General features: G+C 40.9%; 1 protein-coding gene across 1 annotated transcript; it reads right to left on the reverse strand.

Moving 5' to 3' along the window:
• Positions 1-1,612: 1,612 nt before the first annotated feature.
• TMEM45A (transmembrane protein 45A) lies at positions 1,613-23,984 on the reverse strand. Its single transcript, XM_013950244.2, has 6 exons — positions 23,770-23,984; positions 12,379-12,589; positions 9,685-9,897; positions 8,821-9,005; positions 6,464-6,609; positions 1,613-5,609 (listed from the first exon to the last, which is right to left on the reverse strand). Exons 2-6 carry the CDS (start codon positions 12,566-12,568, stop codon positions 5,516-5,518), a joined length of 828 nt encoding a protein of 275 aa, XP_013805698.1. The 5' UTR covers positions 12,569-12,589; positions 23,770-23,984; the 3' UTR covers positions 1,613-5,515.
• Between the last annotated feature and the right edge of the window lie 769 nt (positions 23,985-24,753).

Here is a 24,753-nt window from a genome sequence, read left to right on the forward strand (position 1 = left end):
TCCCCCTCCTTCCAGTATCAGACAAGCCGTTTGCCTTACCTATAGCCACATGTAGATCTGTGGTGCTCTAGGAGCAGACCTGTGGAGCGCAACAATTATGCATTACATAACAGCTATATTTTGGGACTCTATTTTCATTCCATGGACTTGAATGCCCATTAGTACTTGGAGCACATCAGGCACACCGCTGCAGTGCATCTTTCGATTTAGTTTCATTTCAAAGGACTCCAGTTCCCATGTCCTGATACCTCTCCACGAGGCAAACCAAAGCTCTTGAAGTTAGGACGATCTGGTGATTTGCTCCCAGAGTGCTCTCTTGATCCGAACTCAAATGTTTCCTGCATGCCTCACCCCAACATTGAAGTGACCGTGAAGCCCCTGGTCTTCCCTGCAAGGAGAATCACACCCCAGCTCTGAGCTGAGCTCCTGCCACACACTGGATCTGCTATGTTTTGTATAGAGCATGGCTGCCAAAATGTGCATTTTACATGATTACCTAAATGGGATCAGGCATGTAGTGTGTCACTGGCTCTTCCTTGTCATCAAACATGAGAGTAAACAGTTTCCCTGGTGACATGTTTGGGAGTAACCAGCCCTAGCCCCAACCCCAGGGGATACAAAGACATTGGTACATTTGGTTTTCTAATGCAAACTAGTTGATTCCCCAAATGATTTATTTAAAGCTATTTCTAGCTCTTTAAAATTTCTTACTGATTATTTTAAGTCTTCTGCAATTCTTTCAAATTTTGTGAACATAAAGATGATATAGGAAAGCAGTAAATCCTGACTTTTTCTTCCTTACCCAGTCCTGGAGAAATTTAAAAGTTTTCTTATGTACACCGAAGTACACGCCACTCAAAGTTCTCTATAACTGAAAAAACACCACCTGTAAAATATGTAGCAAAGTGGTATCAAATCCATGGAATGATGAAAGAAAGCCATGGGACTATAATCTTTAATGAATAATAAATTTATCCACCAAAGCACAGTTTGAGAGAAGCCAAAATTGCTTGCAAATTTTTGCCAAATACAGTCCCCTAGCATTAATTTCAAAAAGTGGTCCAAAATATGGAGAGGAAAAAAACTGCAATTATAAATATTTTTCCAAATACTTCAGTTTTTCGGTTTCAGAATGCATTTTCATCTTACAGCTGAAAAAGTTTTTTTTTTTCTTTAAAGGGAAAAGAGAGCAAAGTTAACTAGGTCAAAACAATCCTAAATATTTTTATTATCAAGCTTGCCAAAACAGAAAAATCCACAGTTCACACAGTTCTGTTCACATGCCTTACTGGCTGCTCCATGGTGTATGGAACACGAGAACAAACCCAAATTTGGGATCCTCTTTACCCCTAGAATTTGACTTTTGTGACTCTGTGAAGATCTACTGTCCGAGTCTCAAGAACAGCTATTTTCATCTGTATTGTAAGTGACAGCAAAATGATAGAAGTGAAGAAATTTGTCAAGACAGAACTGGTCTTTCCTAAATTCCTGTCCCAACTAGTTCAATTGTCCAGATGGGCCATAAGGGTAACATGTCCACCCCACTTCACCCTGTCCCATAAATGATTGCATTTTTCCCCTGAAAACATGACAGACATCTTAGATGAATAAATCATTTTTATTTAAATAAAATTACAGGCATATCTTTTCTATTATTAGCTACCATATAGTTTTTTAAAAGGCACCGATATTTAACAATAATTTAAATTTTCTTGAGAGTAGCTACCTTTTTCTGAGTGGCATTTGTAAACTCATCAGAATTCCATTCACTCATGAAATTCAAGCAAAATCTGTTGCTAGTGGAACGAAAAAGGTCATACCTTTTTAAGCGTAATAGCTACCTTAGTGTTCTAGACACCTCTTTTGAACAATGCTTGAAAAGAATAGGTCAAACGTTCTGCTTAACAAATGACCACTCCTTAAATGGATTGTTTCTTTCTTTCTTACCAAAAATATATTAGGCTGAGAAACTCACTTTAACTTTCACTCTACATGTAGTGTAAACATTAAAAATTAAATCCACGAGACTACTGTTTCTGTAAGACTTCAGGATCCATTTTGACCTGCATTTCTTCAAGCTTAAGAATACAATAACACCTGCTCTTATATAAAGAGTTACTTCTTTTAAGAAGTATATCCTAGAGTTCTTTGCCACAGACTGTATTAGCTTCGTCACTGGAGTTCTTTATAAGTGTCTTTGCTGTGCATGGTTGCACCTCAGCCACCTGATAGGCTTATTTTTCCAGTTCTTTGACAATCTGGAGGAGATTCACTGGAAGGGGACATAGGGAGGTGCAGATGATACCTCTCAGCAGGCTGAACCCTAATCAAGTTCTCTCACAACAAAACACAGACCTACAACCACTGCTGGAATACACTGCCCAGGTGAGAGTCAGAATCGCAAGGCTGAGGTCACAGGAGAAACACCGGCAGGTAACCTCTTTTCTGGCCATCGAGTTCTAGTACTGGCACTCTTTGTTTCTAAAAAAGCAGGTTTTTCAAAAGGAGAATTTGCTAAACACCCTCCAAATTCACAGCTCACTCAAGTTATTAAAATATTTAACTCATCCATGGGGCTCACTCCGTCAACTGATTTTGGCTTGTCAAGACAAACTTTTGTAATAATCCCCAAGTTCTACTAGACATATAACTATCTTCTTCACTTCATAGCACAGCAAAATCTCTACATCTCAAGTATACTAATGGGTAAAAAATTCTGCCCTTTAAAAAAAGCTTACAGACAATAGTGATGTAGAACAATGAATTATACCCAAATATAAGATTGTAATTGGGTGTAATGATACATTGCATTTGGCCAATATATCCCTGCTACCATTAACAGGCAAGCTCCTCAGAAAACCAGTGGATATTCCTTCTGACTTATGCCAACAGAAAATTTGATTTTAATTTAACTGCACCAGTGAAACTCAAGTCTTAGATTTGCCAAGTGAAGTAGGTATCATTTATTTCAGAGCTTACACTAAGACCACTGTAAAGCCGAGATGCAAAACTGCAAAAATACCCATACTGATACCTAGCTCACAAGGCTGCCCTGAGACAGATTTTGTTTAAGTTTGCCAAAATCTCCAAGACCTTTCAGAGAAAGGCACTAAAGAAGAGCAAACAATTATTGAGAGAAATGGTGATCTTTCCTTGGCTATGCATCTGCCGTTCCCCATTACACATTTCTAAACAAAGAAACATCTGGGAGTCAACAATTCTCACCTTCAAAATTAGGCTCATCTAGATAATCTCACATCTAGTTCCAAGTGTCACTTCATGACACTTAGCAAAAATCTAAAGTATTTTCAAAAACGACCAACTGAAGTCTTCTAAGAAGACATCAAAGCTCAGCCACTTAAACATATTTTTCTCCTGCTTCAGTTATCCCTTTAGTTTAGAGATAGAGTACCTTAATACTTGTACAGTATTAAATATATTTATTCAGAAAAGCAGTGAAGAAACTTGCATTGTTTCTGCCTATGAGGAGCAAAGTACTTTCTTAAGATCTACTTCAGAATAAACAACCTCACTTACTTTAGAAAGGCAGTGATAAACCTGACATTCTAAAACTTAAGCATTAACAGCACATACAACTAAGGAAGGCTCTCTTTAAAAAAGAGAAGAAAAGTATGTGGATCCTAGAAATGAGGTGAATGCTTATGTTCCTTTCAAGGTGAAACAGCCTTGATTTTTTTTCTAAGTCTTGGGATCCCTTTGAGCTATAAATTATTTTCTGTGCTTATCTTCTTAAGCAATAGGCCTACTGCAATCAGTAATTTTATGCTACTCATTTCTCTGGTTTACACTGAAAAAATACAGAAGAAGCTCAAAAGTGAAGGGGCCAGATCCTGCAACTCTTACTCATCCACCAGAGTCCAGTTCTGCATTCCTTTAGGAGCTTATGTAGATATTAGAATAGTGAGAGAAATATACTTCTGTAGCACCAAACCTGATGAACTGGTAGTGTTTGTACAGAATTTATTGTCCTGTACCAGCATATTTCCAAAAGTAATTAGAAGAAGACAAGATTTTTACAAGAGGTGTTCTGAAGGGAGGGAGCTACTTTTCCAGAATAACCACCTCACTACTGATGGATATACAAAGTGGCCCACTGCCATCAGCATTCCTTCTGTGCTCCATCCTCTGGAAAATAGAGCATACGCGCTGCTGAACACCAAACGCTCTCTCCTGTCCACATGCTAATCCATGTCTTTCAAAAGAGGCATTTAGAGTTAGAGCTATACTTCAGATGTCCACCCCATGGGGGCAGTGTGCTTATGTACAACATAACTTTCTAACGTCTTTTGCCACGTATCACTAACTTCCTTTTTTTGTACTGTTCAGATTGGAGCACATTCTAGTGACACTGAACGCTGGGAAGGAGGGCACCCTGTTTTTCACAGGATCAGGACTTCGGTTTGTCCATTTGAAAAAAAGAAATACAATTAAAAAACAATCTTTTTTTTAAATTCAGACCCTGCTGCGATTAGCTGGGCATGGAGTTACGATGAATGAAACATCTGCCCTCACACAGCTCACTATGCACGCTGCTTAAAACTTGCTAGGGAGGGACTGGGAAAAGGGTGCAAATCCATCTCATCCACCATTAAATCCAGTTCAGCATTACCTGCTCCTGATTATGTGCTGTGTCTGGTCATGTGTCTCTCCCTGAACCCTGCTGAAATTCCACTAAATTCCACTGAAGGAAAGGAAACAACGTTGGTAAAGAAACTGCCTTTGTGGTCAGATGCTGCCCCCCTAGACACACATCAGCCTTTCTAGAAAAGTCAATTGGTATGCCTGGGAGAAGTAGAGCCAATTCACTGCCTTTCAAAGCCAAATGATAGGAAAGAGGCAGGAACATCTAGGCACGAGATGAATACTTCCAGTCATTTTTAATTATTATACATCTCTTTGGTCCTCCTATAGAAGTCTGGTAGTGTCTATATGAGCATGACCAACTACATATTCTTCAAAGAAATGCTGAACAGATTTGCAGTGAGTAGTTCTTTCCATTTAACATAAAGCTACAAGCAAAGACACAAACATGTTGGGCAAGGTAACTATCACTTTCTATGTTGTTCTACTGTTTTCAAGGTCTGCACAGTTATTTATGCACAGTGACTTGCAGTTCAGCAAAAGCACTTATTTGGACATCTTAATTAGTTCATCCTATCAGTTCCTTAAAAAGCAGAAGAAAAACATTTTGCCTAGCTGTTAATGAGTCTGACTCACAGACTTGGTAATGTTACCTCATCCAGTCCAAGTTTGTCTAATATTAATCTGTTTTTCCACTGATGTACAAGATAAGCAAGGTATTATTGGAATCACCACACATCAAGCTTACCCTCTGCAAATAAAAATCTAGCTGTGCAGATATATACAGTACTCCAGAGGATGATATTTGCATAGCAAGTTGTATAAAGGATGAATAAGATGGTAAACAAGTCTAGAAATGAGGTAACAATTAGCCTAATAGTAGAGTGGGCAAACTAGTAAAGCCCCATTCTTACTAAATTTCATCTTCAGACTCCTGATCTCGTTCAGATGTTTTCAGTAATCCCATCTCCATGGATTGGGACTGTTTAATCTTTGAATGAACTGCCCTGGGGGGGGGAAAAAAAAAAAAAAGTCATATATATCAGAAGTCAGATAGTGACTCAAAGGCTGACCTGGCAAATTTACATGCTAATAACCTGTTTAACTCCTGCATCTCATCAGACAGTTCAAATGATTCATTTATGAAGAAAGACTGCAAGAACTAAATATGGCCAAAGCATGATTAAGCAGGGATATTAGAATGGTAAGGGTAAAACAAGGGGTGAGAATCATGTTTCAGACCGTGCACGAAAAGGCTTGGTAATATCCTGCAAACAAAAAGCGATCACCCCTGGTAGAATCAGGCTCATTTTCCTAATGCAGTCAACACTTCAGGTGGAGTTTTGTCAGAATTGACACTGGGTGACATGGGAAAGGCCTATTTTTAGAAATAAAGAGATGAAATTGTCCAGTGAAAAAATCAGGTCTGATTGAGGGAAAGCAGCAACCAAGAAGCCTCTGCAACAATCTTCAAAGTTAAGCGGAGAAACCTGGTGACTAAGTCACTTGGAATTGGTACAGACAAACACAGAGAGAGAATATGTTGTAGGAAAAAACGCTCTCTCCTACTTCTAACTTCCTATGAAATTACAGATGTGGAAGACTTTCAGAAAGAGCTCATTTTATGTGAGAAGCATTATGTTGTCAGAATGGTACTTTCTGTATGTTATTTCCCCCTTCTACTGAAACAGTGAGCCATATTGTGTTCATTAATTAACAATATCTATTTTTATTTTATTTTGCGAGACAGTTAATCATTTTGTGAAACCCTTTTGATTTGTCAGTGAAACCTTTCTACAATAAATCTCCTGGTAGAGTAAACAGACAAGTCTCCAAAGTTTTAGTGTTTCAAGTAACTTACCAGCTGACAATTGTATAATTCACTGCAAGGATAAGAAAAGCAAAAGCATAATGCCAGCAATAGCACATTGTCAGGAACATTATATTAGTATGATCCATTTGATTCCACTCTGGGCTCCCATTTGGAGGATAAAGAACAAAGCCAATCTGTAATAAAATAAAAGAAAACATCACCTGACATGTATCATGTATTACACTACCCATCACAAGGCAGACATTTCATTTTTTTTAATGTGCTGATTATTTCTGCAATTATTACTGAAAACAGTTTTGCAGTCACACTCAGATGTGATGGATGGTTTTATCTAGTACTGCAGAAATGCCTTTGAAGATGCAGAGTCAACTCCAGAGGCCTTCTGCTTTTGCTCAGAAAATTATCAAATTGGCCCAACAAGTCCTGCAGAAATCAGAACTGTGCACTATAAGGAGAGGGGCTGATACTCAGCCATGTGTGGTCTGAACTGCAAACACATCACCAATGAGAAAACCTGCCCAGACACTCATGCGGACTCCCTTCTTCCCAACAGCGTCTGGGAATGTGTTAAATAGTTCAGAAGACAAACAGTAAGTTAATAAATAAAGGCAAACCCTAATTCTATTTCTTCTGAGCAATCCAGGGAAAAGATGAGTTTTTGGAATTATATAAAAATGTAGCTTTCTCACTCAAGGCTATTAACTGGTGTGAAGCACGTTGATGATTTGGTTATCTAGAGCTGGGAAAGATCAAACTCATACTACTGTATAAGCCAGGGAGCTAGTCAGGGCTCTGACTTAGTAAGCACCAGTCCTCGGTACTGTCTAATACTCTTCAGAGTCACTCCTTAGCAATTTCGTTGAGAAATTTGGAGCTGGAAAGAGGGGGAGAGGAGAAAGGAGGGAGGAGCACATTTTGCATTTACATGCAGAGAATTCAATGAATGAAAGCATTGATGACGCAGAAAAAAGCTCCTTTACCTTTTACAAATTTGCCATTCTGCAGTCAGTATGTGGTTTTCAGTCACACATACGGTTGAAGTTTAATGCAGGTGTGAAAAAAGCCACACTTAAATCTGCTGTGTTTTTAGTTCTTCAATTTTTACTTTGAAACAAAAAACACATTGTTTCTGGAGTAACTTGACTGTTTTGGAGTCAAGTAAAGAAATTACTTGTTTTAAAATTAGACTAGACAAACAATGAAGAATAAATGATTGCATCTAATTCTTCTACTGTAGAGCTTCTTGAATCACCAAAGAAAAGTTTGCAAACAAGAAAATAAAACACTAAGTGCTGCAGCACCAGGTTCTTGAGTTCACTTACAGAAAAAGACTGCAGTTTAGGAGGTCTGTCGTCTTGCCAGAGCAAGTATTTAAATATTTGATCTGGTGCTGAGTATCCAGTTCTTCTAAGGAACAGCAAACGTTTTTATTCATCATGTCTGGCCAGCATATAAAAAAAGGGAAGCCAGTCTAGACACGCCGGAAAGAAAAATCACTGGGGTGACCTCAGTTCTCCACTATAAGATCAAACATAGTTACTAACACTCCTATTTCTTTGTTACAAGACAGCATCAATTCATGAAATTCTCTGTCTTGTTCTAACAGTAAAGAATGGATTGCTATCAAATATTTTTTAATCAAATAGAATCACAAATAAACTAAGGCATGGCAGTTACATTTCGATGAGTTCTTTCTCATCTAGCATGAGCCACATCTCTGAAATATTGAAGTTTAGACTGTTATTTCTTCTGTTCAAATGCCAGAACATTGTAAAACTAGGAACCATTGCATTGCCCAATGTCTTGATGACACTCAGGAGCTTCAACACCTCTTGCATATAGTTTGCCACTACTGAAATGTTTTTAGAAGGTGGAAAGATACCGCAGGTTCAGCGTATGAAAGATAATTTCCACCTTCGTTCCTCTTTGTGGCAATGTCAATGAGTTATTTGCCTCACCTTTCCTGTAATCTTCTGGGAATTTACTCACTACTCCCACTGCTGTGTGGACTGTCTTTGTAAAGGATAGTAAATATATATTGCTGCAAAATCACTGTCTTTTAGCTTGCAAATTTTGAACAGGATGGTACAGAGATCAGAGAGAATATTTAATGATTATAGCAAGGGACAGCTTAGCCAAACCACCTTAGCTTTTTTATTGATTCAGATAAAAGACAGTAGAAGTAAAATGACTTCTTCATTTGTAAAATGGATATGATAAATACTTTTATGTCTTTGAAGGGGCATTAATGGTGAGTTGTTATCTGTGAGTCCTTTGAGATCTGTGTTTAAAAGGCATACTATATCACTTGTGAAACATCTGCAAAGGGATACATGACTAATAGTGGCAAAGGAAGAAAACCCTAAGGCAGAAAAGTGACCCACCTGCCAGAACCAGCTGCCTTGTAATATGCAGAGGCTTGTACGGAGCATCTCTAGTATAATACTGCCATGGAAGAAAACTTCCAGAAATATGCAAACAGCAGCTCCAAAGATAGCAAATAACAATAACTGATGAACATGAATATCCAGCATGGCTCTCCCGTGAAGATGGTAACAGAAGAGAAAGCCTGAAATAAATTAAGTGATCAGTTCAAGATTAAGTGATCAGATTAAGAGTCATTTTTTAAGACTGATGCCTCCATATTTCCTCTCTTGAGTTTAGACTGCAAAATGATATGGGAAGCTACAGCTTTATCATCTTTAATTTAAAAGACATGATAACAGAAAGTTTCATTCATCTGTCTCTGCAGTGTAACAAGAGGGAGGCTATGAGACATACTGTGTGTACAGAAAATGTAAATCGAGTATGTCACATCTTCCAACATGTGATTCTAGTGCAGGCAAATGCACTCACAGTGGCTTTCAGCTAACAAGTTGGGTACCATATCAGTACATAAGTTGAAGTAAATGCCTCAGCTGCTGAGCGCTTACTCAAAATAGGCTTGTGCCACTACTCTCACTAGATTTCTGGTACTATCTTAGCTGGCTAGGAAAGCACAGATACAGCTGTGCAATGCATGATCATATTTCTAGGCTGCACCACAGGCAAATCCTCAGCAATTTAAGGAGGGCCAAGACCAATTCTTTCAAAAGCATTTCAGGAAGTTAAACGCTCGACTCCAATAAAAATGTGGGCACTCACTCTCTAAGGCTACTTTGAAAATCCCAGCCAAAAGACTGATGCCTGTAAGTACAAATAAACCTTCTGAGTTTCACAGGCATCTCTGCAAAGAGAGGTAAACTCACCTTCAATAAAAACTGCTAATGAAAGCATCATTCTGTCCATGGCCACTGGCAGCGCATTTGTGCCATGAGCCACAATGTCAACCAACCCTGAAATGCCGTAAAACAGATACATGGTGGCATGCTGCCAGTTCATCAAGTGATCCCAGCGTTTTTCCTCATAATTATACAACTTCAGATGAGGTCCATCAGGAACAAACTGCTCAGCCACCATTCCTGCACATGAAACGAGACCTATTAGTAGCTGTCCTGGTGCTTAAGGTATAGGCTGACAATAAGTATTTATACAAGCAACAGAGACTACGATATATCCCAAAGCAGAATAACACTGGTCATTTGGGGGTTTAGTGTGGTTTTCTGAGGACTGCTCTGGGTGATTGCCATGTTTTGCTCCCTTCTTCCCAGTTCTGCCAATCTCAATAAAGTTTTTAATGTGTTGTACAAACTCAAGTGAATTGACAAGGAACAGAGGCCTCAAAGATATTAAATTTCTATAAATTTGCAAGAAAATAGACAGTGGCTAGAGGAGAGACGAAATAAGTTTCCGTTCTGAGGGAAAGACCACAGAGAGAGCTCAAGCATGTATTAAGCATCACATAATCCAGAAAGGAGAAAGCCACAGGAAACCAGGCTTCAGTTCCACTGCTGGCAGAATTATTTGCATCCTACAGTTTCCAGCAGTGAAAATGGAGACAGCTATTTTGTGCTATCTTTTTTTTTAAAAAAAAAAACAATTGCTGTTGTGGTAGTCTGCCAATCAAATTTTTCAGCTGTCTTTTCCAGTGGTTTAAACATGAGTTTAACACATGTTGAAGTCCCCAAAAGAAAGATTTACTGTTTCAGTCCCCTGCAATATGTAGGATGGCATAGTTCAAACTTTAAAATCAAAGGGGAACTTTCCTATAAAACCATAAAAGGAAACTCCTCCATTGTGCATACTTATTAAAGGTCCCATGAGGATATGTAAAGAGTTAATATTTGAACTGCTGCTTTACTGCTTCCCTTACCTTGGCCCCTTGTTGTGTTGCTAACAAAATACAGTACTCCAGAAGAGGGACAGTTGCTTTTAGATACTCTATTTGATCAAGGAAGTTTGTGCTTAAAATACATTATGTTTTTAAGACATTAAAGTTAATTATATTGTTTAGCATAGTGTGTGCCAATATCCCCCTATATAAGTAGATAAGCTGCAGAACAAACACAGTGTTTTTCCACCTTTATTTCAAGTTTGCCGTACACAGAAACAGCAGTTTTTACTCCTGCTGCTGCTTTTAGTGTTTGTTCTTGCCAGGCTTTCCTGTCCACATTTTTAACTGGAATTAAAATTACCATACATTAAAATAATAGCTTTTTTTCTTCAGGGTGAAAACAAAACCACTGGATTCATGTCTTAAATATCCGACTATCTCCAGACACTCACTAGGAGATTTGTAAGAAAAATATCTTCCCCCACACCTCAAAATGAGTGGTATTATTCAGGTTTTGATAATTTTTTAAGGCATATCAAACGATATACTATACACAAAACATCACTTAATTGCTGGTGTATCTGAATTGATACAACTCCCAGAGAGGAAGGAAAAGTAGGAAGAAGATTTCGGCACAATGTAATGGGATAGAATCTGCATCATGGTTAGATACCAGGGAACTGTGAGCATTTAAAGAAGAGGAGATAGATAAAATATGATCATAATGTTAAAAATTAAGATCCTTTTCAACTTGAGGCCCACATGTGCTGACCTCCCCCAGTCCTCTATTACTTACTTACTCCGTAAAGGTAAATTGCTAATATACTCCATGCTAGAATTTGAAGAAGAACGAGGCATTTCCAAACAACTGCATAGCTCACTAAACCATCTCCTTGAGTTTATACCCAGGCCAGTCCATAACAGAATGCAAAACAGTCACCCCCTTTGTAACAATTCTGCAGCGATCAGATCTGGAGTTCAGTGTTTTCTTGTGGATAATTTCAGTTTCAAGGGCTGTTAATAAAAAAAGCATCTGCATTTACGCATCTGAGCAATAATTCAATGAAGACTACCAACACCTGAAAGCCAGCAGGCCCTCTGAAACCATTCAAAGCAGTGGGTTGAGTTTGTCAGACTCAAAATAGCTGAACAATGCCCCTACTGTCTGGAGCTAACAGTTTGCATGTGAGAGCCCCGCAGCCAAATAATGCATCTCCCTCCCTGAAGTAGTGCACGGAGTATGAATGTTCAAATGGAACATCTGTGAAGCAGCAAGGAGATCATAAAGAAGCTCCAAAACATTGTGAAGAAGCTCCAGGCTATACACGGAGACTGTGTCGCAATCATAAGTATATAATTAATAATAGTAGCATCAGTAGTTCTTAGATTCCTAGTGTTTAAAGGTCAAGAGGAATTAAGTAAAGCACCGAGTTTGACCTCCATGTCCATCAAAACATACCAGATCTCCCCCCACAGTTTTGTTTATTGAGCCCAGCAGCTTGTATCCATCTAAAGCATTGCTTCAGAATGGCATCCTCTCTTGAACTGAAGACAAAAAAAATGGGGAAATTTTATTGTAATTGTTCGTAACGCTATGCTTCTTGCAACACTAATTTTAAAAATATCAGAACGGGATACGTTTTATCAGAGAACAAACTTAGAAAAAAAGAATGAAAAAGCACATCCCTTTGCATATTTATTATTTTCCTCAAGAAGGCATCTAACTTACCAATCAGGGCAAAGACAGCTTTGATGATCCCCTCAACAAATTCCAGGCGCTGAAATCCTGCCCTGGAACCAAGGTAGCAAGCATTCTTGTTTTTTCGACAGACATACTTCAGTGGATACTTCACTGACCACCACAAGCCAAAAAGAAGGAAAAAGCTTCCAGGGAGGGCATGACCTTTGAAATTGCCCATGGTTTTCTACTATGCAATAACCTGAAGGTAAATAAAAATGCAGACTGATTATTGGAATGGTGGGAGAATCCCATTGGACATAATTTGAAAGTCTCACCCTGCATAGATCAAAAGAACATCACTGAATTAAGCCCTCACACTTTATTTAAAATTAAATAGAGTTTGAGTACTTATTTTCTGTTCAAATGCTGTTCAAAACACCCAGCTGCTCTCCCAAGTTTCTTAGATTTGCAGAACATGAATGTCACCCAACTGTAAAACAGCTGACCTGAAATGCAAAGCTTGCAGTTGGCAAGTTAAGAGAAAAAAGGCATAGCACACTATGTCATGCTGTTGAAATTGTACTAGCAGAAGAGAGAACACTAATACTCAAAATCAAGTTCTTCCGCCTTGAGAGTGTTACATGTTTCTTTACGTGGCAAACAGATATCAGGACAATAGCTGATTGAACAAAAAATTAATTGTGCATACATACAACAGGTAACTATTCACTAATAAACTATACTTTGCCTATCAATCCAGATCTCTCAGTGTGATTTATGAACATCTAGTAATTCTCAGTATTTGAGAGGTGAATTATGAACCTGCGACTAGAGGCCTATTATCCCCATTTTATACTTAAGTATGCTAATATGATTATTACTTGGCCAGTGTTATACAGTCATTTAATAGCAGTGCCTGATCATGTGGTTATCAGCCTGGAATTCCCAGCTTCTAGGAGAGTTAAGTTAGCTCCAATAGCTTCTTCATTAAAATTACAGTTCTAATATTTGATTGCAGTTTTTCTTTAAGCTAGTGTAAACTGAGGTATTATGCATCATGACCCAAAGCATATAAAATTTCTGCACAGACAACACATAATCAAGGATAACTGCTTTCAAAGCATTAACAGTCTGTACTTTCTGTTATTACTGTTGCTGACTTAAAAATCTAATCACCACAGTATACTGGAGCCATCTGGTTATTAACAGAATATGGAGGCTCCAGTATATTTTCCTTTTAAGTAAGTATTTCCCATGGTCAGCTCTGCACAAGAAGTTTTGAACTGTGGTTTGTGGGCCTTGGAGTACTTGCAGATGGTTCACGTAGTGCTGGCTGGTCATATAGCATTAGCCCTCTCCTGTTCCTGTAGGCTAAACGCCACTGAAAGCTGTTTCTTTTTTTTTCTTTAAAGAGAAACTTTTCCACATACACAGGATCTAAAGTTGCCATAAGTCTATTAACCAATTGCATGAGGAGAGGTGACCTACATAGCCACAAAGGAGAAAAAAAAATAAAAAATGACTGTTCACAATTGAAAAAAGGAAGGATTTAAGGGCTCAGGCTGATGTAGGTCCAGCCGTTGAAGCGGTTCCTGCCCCCAGTTGTCTGTACCGCCCTCTTCCAGAGCTGCTTTCTCCCTGTATAAACCCTGGGTCGTGCACGCATTCCTGCGTATTTGTTTAAACTCCCATGCTGGGCTGCGGACTCTGCACACAGCATGCCCACTGTAGCCTCAAAGCCTCCAGCAGGGCTGGTAGCTACTGGGGGGCATCAGATCACTTCAGCTGGCTCTGCCACATCCCTAAGAGCCCTGCGCTATGATAAGCTTTAAAAGCTGCTCCCCCAGATAAAACACCTCTTAGCTCATTTCTAGGGAATTATTACTGAATTACAAGAAACAGAACACGTGACATGGGTTGCCAAAGCAAGCCCATTTCTTCATCTGTCTTAACTGATATTGCCAATGCTTGTATCTACATATTCAAGTCTGAAAAAGGACTGTAAGCCTGATGGCACGCAGCCTGAGGAAGGGTGGCAACCCCTGGCTGAGAGCTTGCACTAGAGCCCCGGAGAAATAGTGCTCTGTTGGCCTCAGGGGCCACCAGGTCTACCTCCCCACCTTCATTTGCACACGTATTTCTGTTGAAAATGGCTTAGCTAAAAACTTGAAGCACAGGCAACATGTTAAGAGTACGCTGGGCAAGGCATAGGTAACCAGCTGTGCACAACATGGCCTGAATAAGGCATTGTAGTTGCCAAGCGCAACATCTGAAAACATCCAGGGTGCAGGAACCCCACACGAATGGGTAACGAGGGGCGTGCAGTTATTTATTTTTGTGAAACAGAAAGGACTCCATTTGGGGTTTCTGTCTTTTAGGGGAAGGCTCCTGCATGTCAGTTTACTCTTTGCAACAAAAAAAGCAAAGAGGTTGAGAAAAAAGCAAATCCAGCTGAGTTTATACCTGAATGTTTTGTTTGCTGCTTGCAAGCGGGGAGAGCGCTGCTCATTCCAGAGCAGCCTACAGAGCAATCTGGTTCCCAGCAGTGTGGTTTGGGGACTCAGACCCACACATTAAGCCTGGCCTCAGCTGTATCTTGAAAGGGTTGCATCATTTTAGCACACCTTTATTTCAAGGATTTTGATTAGTTTGTGCATCATTGCCAGTAATCACTAGGCCCTCATTTGCCTCAAAAAAGGGCAATACTGTTAGGAGCAGAAGTCTGAGTCTCCTGAAGGTGCTTGGGCTTCAAACTTTGAAATACTTCATTTGTTTCGAAAGCCTTAATTTCTGTTTCTTCTAAAAACTGCTGGCCTGACTGGCACAGCTGTCTGTTTAGAGACATGTTAATTTTGTCTTCCTTTGAATTAAAGAAAGAAGAGGGGAGTAGAAAGTGGCCTTTCCTCACCCTACATTTGATCTCCCTGAACACCATTCATTAGAAAGACTTTATTCATTATATATTTTGCTATTCACCACAGGTACGTGGCACTCCAGCTGAAAAGACTTACCCTGTACCACACATCAAAGCAAGATACTGATTAAAAAGGTAAATCAAAGCCATGCAAAGCCCACCTCAAGAAGGAGATTAGAACTGCAGTTAGATTCAGATGAAGATCAGGGTGTTACCGCAATTTGTAGTATACAACATATGAGACTTCCAAAGTAAATCTCAGTCTGTAAGCTCACATATGGGTTATTTAGATCTCCTATACTGCAAAACTTTTTTGCCTTAAAACATCAGGGCGATCCATCAAGATATTCTGTTTAAAACTATTGTTCCTCTTTCAAAATATGGGGAAAAAAAGAAAAATAAGGAATGCTACAACTACTGTTGCATATACAACATAAACAGAGAAGCAGAAAAAAATGGATGCTCTTTCACTATAAGCAATGCAATCAAGTGCTACTAGTTTGACGTAGTGTAAACTTCGCTTTGAGCCCATCTAAAAATGCTGGAGTTTATTTGCATGCTTTCCCTAGAAACACCATCAGTTCAATCACTGACACGTTGCGGCAGACCTGTGAGACATCAAAGCTCAGCACGCTTAGATTGGGATAGGAATTAGGCCAATTAGATGTTAAGCCCTGAGCAAACGTGCCGAAGGCTTGTGACACGGCTGCCCTCAAAACTGCCTAAAATTCCCCAAATTTGCAAAATTTCCCTTAATCAAAATGGCTGCGGTCTCCTGCTGCTGCCCATGGAGCTGAAGCGAGGGAGATGGCTATCGGGCCAGGGGTTTATTTCTGTGAGGCCGGAGGCGGGCTGCTGCCACCCGCCGTTTTCCATTAGATCCATTAGATCCGGTTGAGCCTGATTTCTGCCTTGCCCGGGGCCCAGGGCCCCTCCCAGGGCTGGAGGCGCCATTTTAGCTCAGGTGCCCTAGCCATGGCTGGCCCCGAGTGGTGCCACGGGGGTGCCCATCCCTGGGCCCCGCTGCCCCCGCTGGGCTCCCCAGGAGCCTCCTTGCCACGCTGGGGGCCGCCGCCCGCTGCCACCGCCCCGGCTGTCACCCGGCCCTCGGGGAGGTGTGGGGCACGGCAGGAGGGCAGGTGGCCATCATGGCACTCACGGGCCTCAACCGTCATGACCGCCCTCCCTGCGGGCCCCTTCCCGCCCTAAGCAATGCCGCAGGGTGGCCCATGCCCCCTTCCTGAACTGCCATTTGGCTTTCCCCCACTATCCTACCTTTCTTTTGCCCTGCAGATGGGCCCAGCTGCCCTCCACGCCCAGCTCAGGCACCAGGGGGCTGCGTCTCATGTGACAGGGCGAGCTGGAAAAGTACTGCCCAGGGAAGAGGACAAAAAGGTAAGTAAGATTAATAATGACAACAGTATACATGGTCTAGATAGGTTACAAATTTTAAGCACTAGGTAACGTTTCTGCACCTGACTGGAATAAGGAATGGACATAATTTACAGCTACTTGCAAATGCGAGGCTACTTTTCTCATATGTATGAGCTGAGGGTAATTTTTATTGGAATAATCACAGAAAACATTGCAGGGTTTTAGCTTTTTCCAGCAATTAGCAAGCTTGATGGTATCGTAAAGGCGTTTTTACACACACACACACACACACACACTTTGCTGACCAAGTATAAGTTGCTGACAGCAGCCCCCAAATTCCATGTGTCCATGCGGTCCTTCCTCCCAGCGGGCTGCGCCTTATGCATCGGCATCAGGCGGCAGTATGGGGAGAAGCTGGGAGAGGGGACAAGCAAGCGTAGTGTTCAAATGAGCATTCAAGAAAAGGCTTACATTCTTGGATGCATTAAAAGCTACCTTTTTAGCCTGAAAATGATCTCACTTACCCTGGCAGAAGAATGAAGGGAAGATAAAAAACAGACTCAAATGACTGATTTAGAAGTCTTGTGGGTTCTTTGCGAGGGTGACTTCATAACTTTTACTGGTCTGATTCACCATGTCTTGAGGCTGTCAAGGTGGGGACTAAGGCAGGATGGGCAAGCTGTGGGGAGAAACTCGTTATACCACCTGGTTATTCAGACAGCTTATCAATCACTTTTCAAAGAACTCAATTAGTTTCCTTTTCTCACTTCAGAAGGAAGTTAGAGGCTAAGGCAACTCCCCCTAAACTGGCTCAGGATGCAAACAGTTGTTCAGTCAGAACTAGCGTTATAGCACATAGTTCCCCTTCCAGGCACGTACTTCTGTCACATCAGTAATGCCTGGTAATTTCCTGTGTTTATCAAGCCCTGGAGCACGTTAAAGAGGACAGTCAACCAGAAACTTTTTTTTTCCCAAAAATGATACAAATTATGAGGCCACAAACTCACTCTTCTGCAATGCATTAGTTTCTGCTGCAAAACTGCATAACAGAAGTTAAAACTGAAGAGTAAGCATTTGCAAAGTTCCTGCAATGGTAAAAATAAAGTGGCATTTTTCTCCTATATAATTAGATTTCTCCTATATAATTAGATTTTTCCTATATAATTAGATTAGGAAATAGCAGTGTGGAGTGTGTAGTATTTGCTACAAAATGTTTATTTATCCGTAACACCCACAGTAATCCATCATCATGCCAGTAAGAATAATGCACACAGTTAAGAGGAGGAAATAACACATTTGTACATGCTTTCTTATCAGTGCACAAATTGTGATCATACAGCTTCTACTGAAAATTTAAATCCAGTAAAGCCCAAAGCATCTCAGATGAAGAAAGTCACGGACAATTTTACTTAAATACCGAAGTTTCCTGTTTGCACTTAAAGATATATTCACAATTGAAGTGCCTTTTACCCTGCAGTCATGGAATTGTAAACATCATGGAGAACCATGCTGAACAGGTCTGAAAAACAATGTTTTGTGTAACTGCTTTGTTCACAAAATGCAATACTTATCTCATGTCAAGACTGAAAGGCAACTACAACCCCATGTTACTAGAAGAGATCACTGCTTTGGTGTTAAGGAAATACCCAGCTGGCATCTATAGCTACTCCTGAATTAAACTGAAACCAGGTATTGTGCATGCTAATGAAAACAGGACTCAAGACTTCCTGAAATGCTAAAAAATTACAGTACAGCCTTGATATTCTTGCTTAAGGGTGTGGGAAATAAAGAATTTTTTATCAGAAAAAGCTGTCGTGAATAAGCATCTCCCAAGCCTGTAAGAGAGGAATTCACTCCTTGCAGAAATCTTCAGGCCTACAAGACACGGATGAAAAACAAAAATCCCAGAGGGCTAATGACTAGAAGTCTATATACTGATCTGAGAAAGGAGGAAATCCAAGATATCATCCCTCATACTGCTGAGTTCAGGCCCACAACCTTAGCTACTTTTTTTACTTTTTTCAGTACCTTCCATTTGTCAACAACTCCTTCTGAGATACTCATGCTTCCAAGTGCTTCTCATCCCTTAGAGAGCTCTTTGCTGTGTTTTTTCACCTCTAGTGACCCTCAGTTTTCTGGATTTCTTTTCCCTTTCTCTGTGCATCTGCTGACTCTGTTTCTGCTCCCATATTACAGCAGGCTATCTTCAGGGGTTATCCAGGGACAACAAACACTGCATAACAATCTTACTATTGGCTGTCAATATCAGAGCAGCTGCTGCTCCGTGGATATGAAATTTTTAGTCTCCAGGGCTGCCAATTTGGAACCTTTTATTTGCATCACCAGAAGTTTAAAAAAAAAAGGCAAAAAAATAGATTCAACTTTGTAATTGCATGGGATACATAGGAGTTATTTTTCCTGTGTTTTCCTATGAAAGAAGCTCAGCTTGTTTATTGGCCATACAACTTGCTATTTCCTAGCACTGCTTGAAATAACGGGAAAAATAGCAAGGGGGATGTAACTAAATTATTGCAGGTATAAGAATGCTACCTCCTACAGGAGTATGTTTGACCGTAGCCACTGCAGCCACTTCCCTGCGTGCGGGAACTCAGCAGTAGCCCCTGCCTCCCTTAGGGTGACCTTCCAACTGTCCCTGGTGCAAAGCAGCAGTTTCCTTGCCCATGGAGGACACAGCAGGAACTGCTGCTCTCAAAGTGAGATGCTGCCAGCGAGCAGTTCCTGGCAACACGGCAGATGCTAGCTCTTGCTGAATGCTGCAGAGGACATTTGTGATTGTGTGTGGCAGCAGCTGAGTACAGCCAGACAAATGGCATGGTGGAAGGATATGCTGCTACACTATACTGCAGTGCCCTGGAAGCCCTTCACTCACATTGGAGGTCAACTCCTCTTTCCAGTCTACCAAGTGCTGGACTCAGGTAGCGTACTTATTGTCTCCTGATTTTAACCTGAATTGTGCCAGGTGCTGAAATTCTCGTATTCTCCCTCCCTGATAAGAAGTCAGTTCTTCTTATCATCTTTATCATCTCTAAAACATACCAAGTCACTTTGCTGAACAGCCTCTGCAGGATCCTAGGCATCCCTGAAGAAGCACGGCCAAGCAGAAGTCACAGCGCCTGTGGGGAGCATGCTCCCTGAGTGGCCTAAGCCAGTTTGTAAGGTACAGTCCCTCCCTGTAGTTCCAAGTGTGCTTACATGCATGTTCGTTCTCTGCTTACTGATAGAGAGGCTAGGAAAATGTTAAGAGAGAAAAAGATTGTTAGCTGACAATTTAGAACTCAAAGCACAGCTCTGGAGAGGTGATGAAAGAAAACATGATTTGGTTTCCATTAGCATCCCCTTTATGGAATTCCTCTTCCAACTGCTTAACAATACAATCAGCATCTAATACACTCTAATAAGACAGTGAAGCTGACAGGACTGCTCCTATAAAAAAGGGTATGACAAATATTTGTAATGAGAACTAATGACCACTGTGAAAAATCCTGCATTAGCCCTTAGCCCTTTACAGGCTGTTAAAAGTTGCTGCAATTGTTATTTATGTTTCCAAATACTTCAAGAAGACAAGAAGACAAAAAGACACAACGAAAAAAAGGAAACTAAGGAAACTTTAAGTAGTCTAAAATGGTATTTTCCACCTGCAAAGTAGTCAGGTCTGAAAGATAATACTGAGAAGCTCTATTCTGGGAGAAGGATGGGTTTTCAGGTACTGCTGAAGCACAGGGCTTGCTGATCTTAATATGAACAATAATTCTTCTTTTGCAAGGGTTGTTCCTTTACTGTAATAATCAGTTGCCCTACAGAAAAGGCTTTAAGATTTCATTTCATTTTTTAGAATGCTGGATGTTAAGGTGCCTTTGGACAAAAAACAGGATATTACAAAGAAGATCCTATTTTAAAGAATCACCAGGCACTAACAAAATCTGATAAGCAGAAGTGTCATGCTCTGCCATGGATCTGAAGTTTGCATCTTAAGGATAGCATCAAGTCAACAAAATGGGAAGGGAGCTAGTTTCAACATATACAAATACATTAATATATTTGTTTTTGACAGTATTCATAGAAAGAACTGTTTTCTTACAACAGAATTACAAACCAGCTCAGTTACACCAGGTGATGCTCATAACTGGACAACAAGCAGGTGACACTTGTAAGAGCTGAACTTCTACTGTCACCTGGTAGGAAGGACACTGGAGACGAGAAAGAGAGTAGGCACACAAGCTCCGCATATTGTGGGAGCCTGTGCTGCATTTTGCTGACCCCTATGAGATCCAGCCTCTTTTTCTGGAATCTCTGTTTTCTGAAGTTATTTGACTAAGTGATACTCTACTTTCGGCCAAGCCGTCTATCTATGGAGTACAGTTAGGTTGCACGAGCCCTAAGGGCTCTAAATGAAAAGGCAAATAAAGTGACTCAAAATACATGTTTACATCTCATGGATTTGGATGCTGCAACCAATGATATTTGAGTGCTTGGGTCGTGCAATGTTGTGTTGTGATAAAAAGAAAAACGAAAGATAGAAGGCTTTCTTGTAAGAAGCTGCTGTACATCCATGCAACAGAGTAGAAATTAGGTCAAAGCACTTACCTAGTGGCGGATACAGTTGCAGGATTTGTACCTAGAGCTTTGCCTTGACACACTCGCCTTTTTACTTGGAAATCTTTTCTACAAGATGCGTTTGTCAAAGTCAGGATGCTCAATGTACTGCTTGTCACAGGGGCTCCCAAATGCACTGCATCTACCAGATATTGCTTGGGGGAAACATATTTTTAACAACAGAAAGATGAGTGGGCCGGGAGATAAAGAGAAATGAATAAATGAGAAGGTGTTGGAAAGGCAATCAATAACATTGATAATAGATGAAGTTAGCCCAGCTAGAAAAATCAAAATGCACCTGAGAAACAGGTATAGTTCCTCTTTATAGTTCCCCTTTAGTTCACCTTGTACTCATTAGATGGGAATCAGCTAGAGCTAATGTAACATTAGCTGAAAATGAAGAGTCCTGCATAACGGAGGGCTACAGTACCAGCAGCATCCGTTCAGCTGCCCCTCTGTAGACAGGGCTCCTAATGAAATGAGCAAGAATATTGCTATGGAATAGGAGCTTTTTAATTCAATCAGACGAGTGTCTGCAAGCAAGAGGCTGTATTCTCTTCTAAAGCCATTGACATTACAGATGCTACACTGTATTACAGAAATGTCTCATGTGCAAGGTCATGTAGAGAAATAGTTTTAGGAATTCTACTAGGATAGCATAAAAATGTTATAGAAGGCCCTGATTTAGGCATAAGTTGATTAAGAGGGACTTACTCTTTTTTTATCTTCTGGTGGAAAAAGCAGTGCCAGAACTCAAGGTCTAGCTTGTGAGGCGCAATAATACAGGAGTGCCACTCTAGTGTGCCACTCACTTTAAAACTAAGATCTTTCAAAAATAATGTTTAATTATTTATAATAGCTAGTCTTAGGAACTTGCCTTGCTCAGTAAGTACCTGGGAAGAGAAGATCCAAATGACTACTGCTGCCTGATGCAAGTGAACCTGAGAGTGTTTTGGTTGCATCTAAGAAACAGAGTATAAGCCAGTTGAAATGACAGGAGTTTTGACAGTGAAAAGTCTTGACTGGTTTATTCCTTAAGCCTGAAAAACCAGGGATGCATTTCTGAGCTATTGCACTGGCCATTTGTGGTACTGAGTAAGGAGATACGTACAGGCAGATTTAATGTACAAAAAAAAAAAAAAAAAAAGAGTAAACAGAGAGGACTGTACCTAAATACCAGCATAATTGTTTTAGCCACTCCTAAAGAGTGGCTTCACTTCATTTTACTTTTTCTACCCCAGCAGTTATTTCTGCCCACATTCTCCACAACTGAGAGAAATCTGTTTGTTTTACCCAACTCCATTTGTAAAGAAAAAAATTTGGGAAAAGCCTACATAAGTAACACTGAAAAGTGGTGAAAAGCCATTTGAGTGAGCTTCAGAAAAGGTAACTCTAGAGTCAATGATCAATTTTTCATCTAAAATAGATATTGGATATATTCCTTTTACAAATGACAAACTACTTATGGTTACAAATGGTGCAAGGTATGTCCTAATTTAAGAGATCTTCAAAACCAGTAATATAGTTAACACAAACAAAGTTATATGTAGTGAGAAATCACAAGTTCTAGGTGTGTAAATGCAAACTAGTCATCAGATCTTTGGTTTAGAAATGAGGCAATATAAACACTTTGTTCTTAAGTACTTGTATGTTTTAGTTCCTAAGCTCTGAAATTTCAAAAAGTCAGCTACCAAAAAGATAATGAAATGTTTGGTACCATGTCAAGTATTGAGCATTATCAGGAGAGCAGAATATAATTTAGGGCTGAAAATTGAAACAAAATGGAACATATGCAGAGGCTTTAAATGTTTTTCCAAGGATTATTCTATTTTGAAATAGAGAGACTGAGATAATCTAATTTTAGGGTTTCTGTTATTTAGTAAGTAGACATGACTACATTTGAATTCTGTTGATTTTACCTCGACATTTAAGATTGGACGAACATCTCAGTTTGAAGCATCCAAAGATGAGGAAGGAAAAAGGAGTGCAAGAAATTTACAACTCAAGTGAATGTTTTAGTCACGTCCCTAACATTAGAAAACCCCATTTAATGATTCAGAATCACTGCTGCAAAAGCCCTCGTACCTGGGGGAAAAGTAATCTGGATGTACAAAAGGGAGACAGTGGTATTTTAATGCTAGCAGCCTTTTCAAAAGCTATTTCTGATTTCAAGGTCCGTGCCCATGGAGTTTATCTCAAAAACCCTGCAAATGGAGCAAGTTAGGACCAACGTGGAGTAAGCTGAGGATCAAGCATCTGAGGATCTTAAAACTGTTTCCACCACGAATTCACGGTCACGGCGAGGTTACGTTCAGTGCTACACGTATTTATGGGCACTTGCCTTTGCCGCGGTCAGGCAAGTTACCCAGAGCCAGCGCTAGCAGCAGCACCTCTGTGAAGCAGGCGTGCCCGCCGCCTGCCGGAGGCGCCTTTGCGGGGGCCGCGGAGGTGGGCTGACACTGCGCAGCCCTGCAGCTGCCGGGGAGATGGTCCCCCTTCCTCACACCCAGGGTTAAAAAGAGCCAAAGCCCCCTTACCTGCCCCGGCCTGCTTCCCTGCAGCCTCCTGCCTCCTCGCAGCCCCTTCCTCCTGCTGTCCCCCTTGAGGCTTGCACTGAGGCTGGCTGAGCTGCTAGCGCCGCTGCCCCGGGCGAGCCCCGGGGACCTGGGTCCCTCTCGGCTGCGGCCGCCGCGGGATGCACCGCCGCCACCGCTGCCACCCAGATGTTGCGCCACCGCCGCCCAGATGTTCCCCCGGCGGCCCCTGGCTTCGGCGGGCGGTTCCTCCCCCCGGCTGGCCTCGCCCTGTCGGCGGGAGCCAGGGCAAAGCGAAGTAAAAGGGGCTTCGGGAAAATCAGCTGCCGGCTGGAGTTAGTGCCTGCTGCCTGCTCTCTGTCCCCTCCCCGCTTCGCTGAGCTTTCCAGGAAAAGCAAAGTTGTGCTGCCAGTGATGCTGTCGTGGCGGTCCAGCGACAGACACGGAGGCATTCACAGGCAGAGGTAATAGCTTTCCTCAGACCAGCCATTCTAGTAAAAGGCTGAGATTTGGAAAAAAGTAGAGCAACTTTCCAGCACACAAACCCTCCTTTGATCGCTGCTGTATAACAGAGGCTTTTTTTTTTTTTTCTGAAGATCGTGATATTCTGTCCAAAAATAAGCACTCGTCACTGCAGTTCCTGTAATTTCACAGGAGTGTATGGCAGAGTCCTGAACCCAAAAGAAGAATGTCTACAAATAAAATTGAAAGGATGAAGCCACAGTTTTATTTGCAAATGTCATACTGTAGTAGATGGTGTCAGTAACGTTACTGAATCATTCACAGTATGGTCAAAAGCATCTTATACTGCTCTGCCTTTATTGTGTGACCCCCCAGAGAACACCAACCTAATGCTCAGATCTTAACTACAGAAAAATCCTCCTTCAAAGTATTTGCCAGGAAGTTGTGATCAACAGGTTTTGGAGCTCTGTTTAAACTTCATCAGAAGTCTCCCTCGCCCTTTCCTCCCTTGTTAACCTCAAGCTC

The sequence above is a fragment of the Apteryx mantelli genome, chromosome 1 (assembly GCF_036417845.1).
Source record: "Apteryx mantelli isolate bAptMan1 chromosome 1, bAptMan1.hap1, whole genome shotgun sequence".
Classification (NCBI taxonomy): Eukaryota; Metazoa; Chordata; class Aves; order Apterygiformes; family Apterygidae; genus Apteryx; species Apteryx mantelli.

Excerpts from the sequence above, each read along its gene's own strand:
- TMEM45A (XM_013950244.2), bottom strand. The coding sequence starts at position 12,568 with ATGGGCAATTTCAAAGGTCATGCCCTCCCTGGAAGCTTTTTCCTTCTT. Across the intron at positions 9,898-12,378 it reads AGCTGTCTTTGCCCTGATTG|GAATGGTGGCTGAGCAGTTT; the intron begins GTAAGTTAGATG and ends TTTCATGTGCAG. Across the intron at positions 5,610-6,463 it reads AATTATACAATTGTCAGCTG|GGCAGTTCATTCAAAGATTA; the intron begins GTAAGTTACTTG and ends TCCCCCCCCCAG.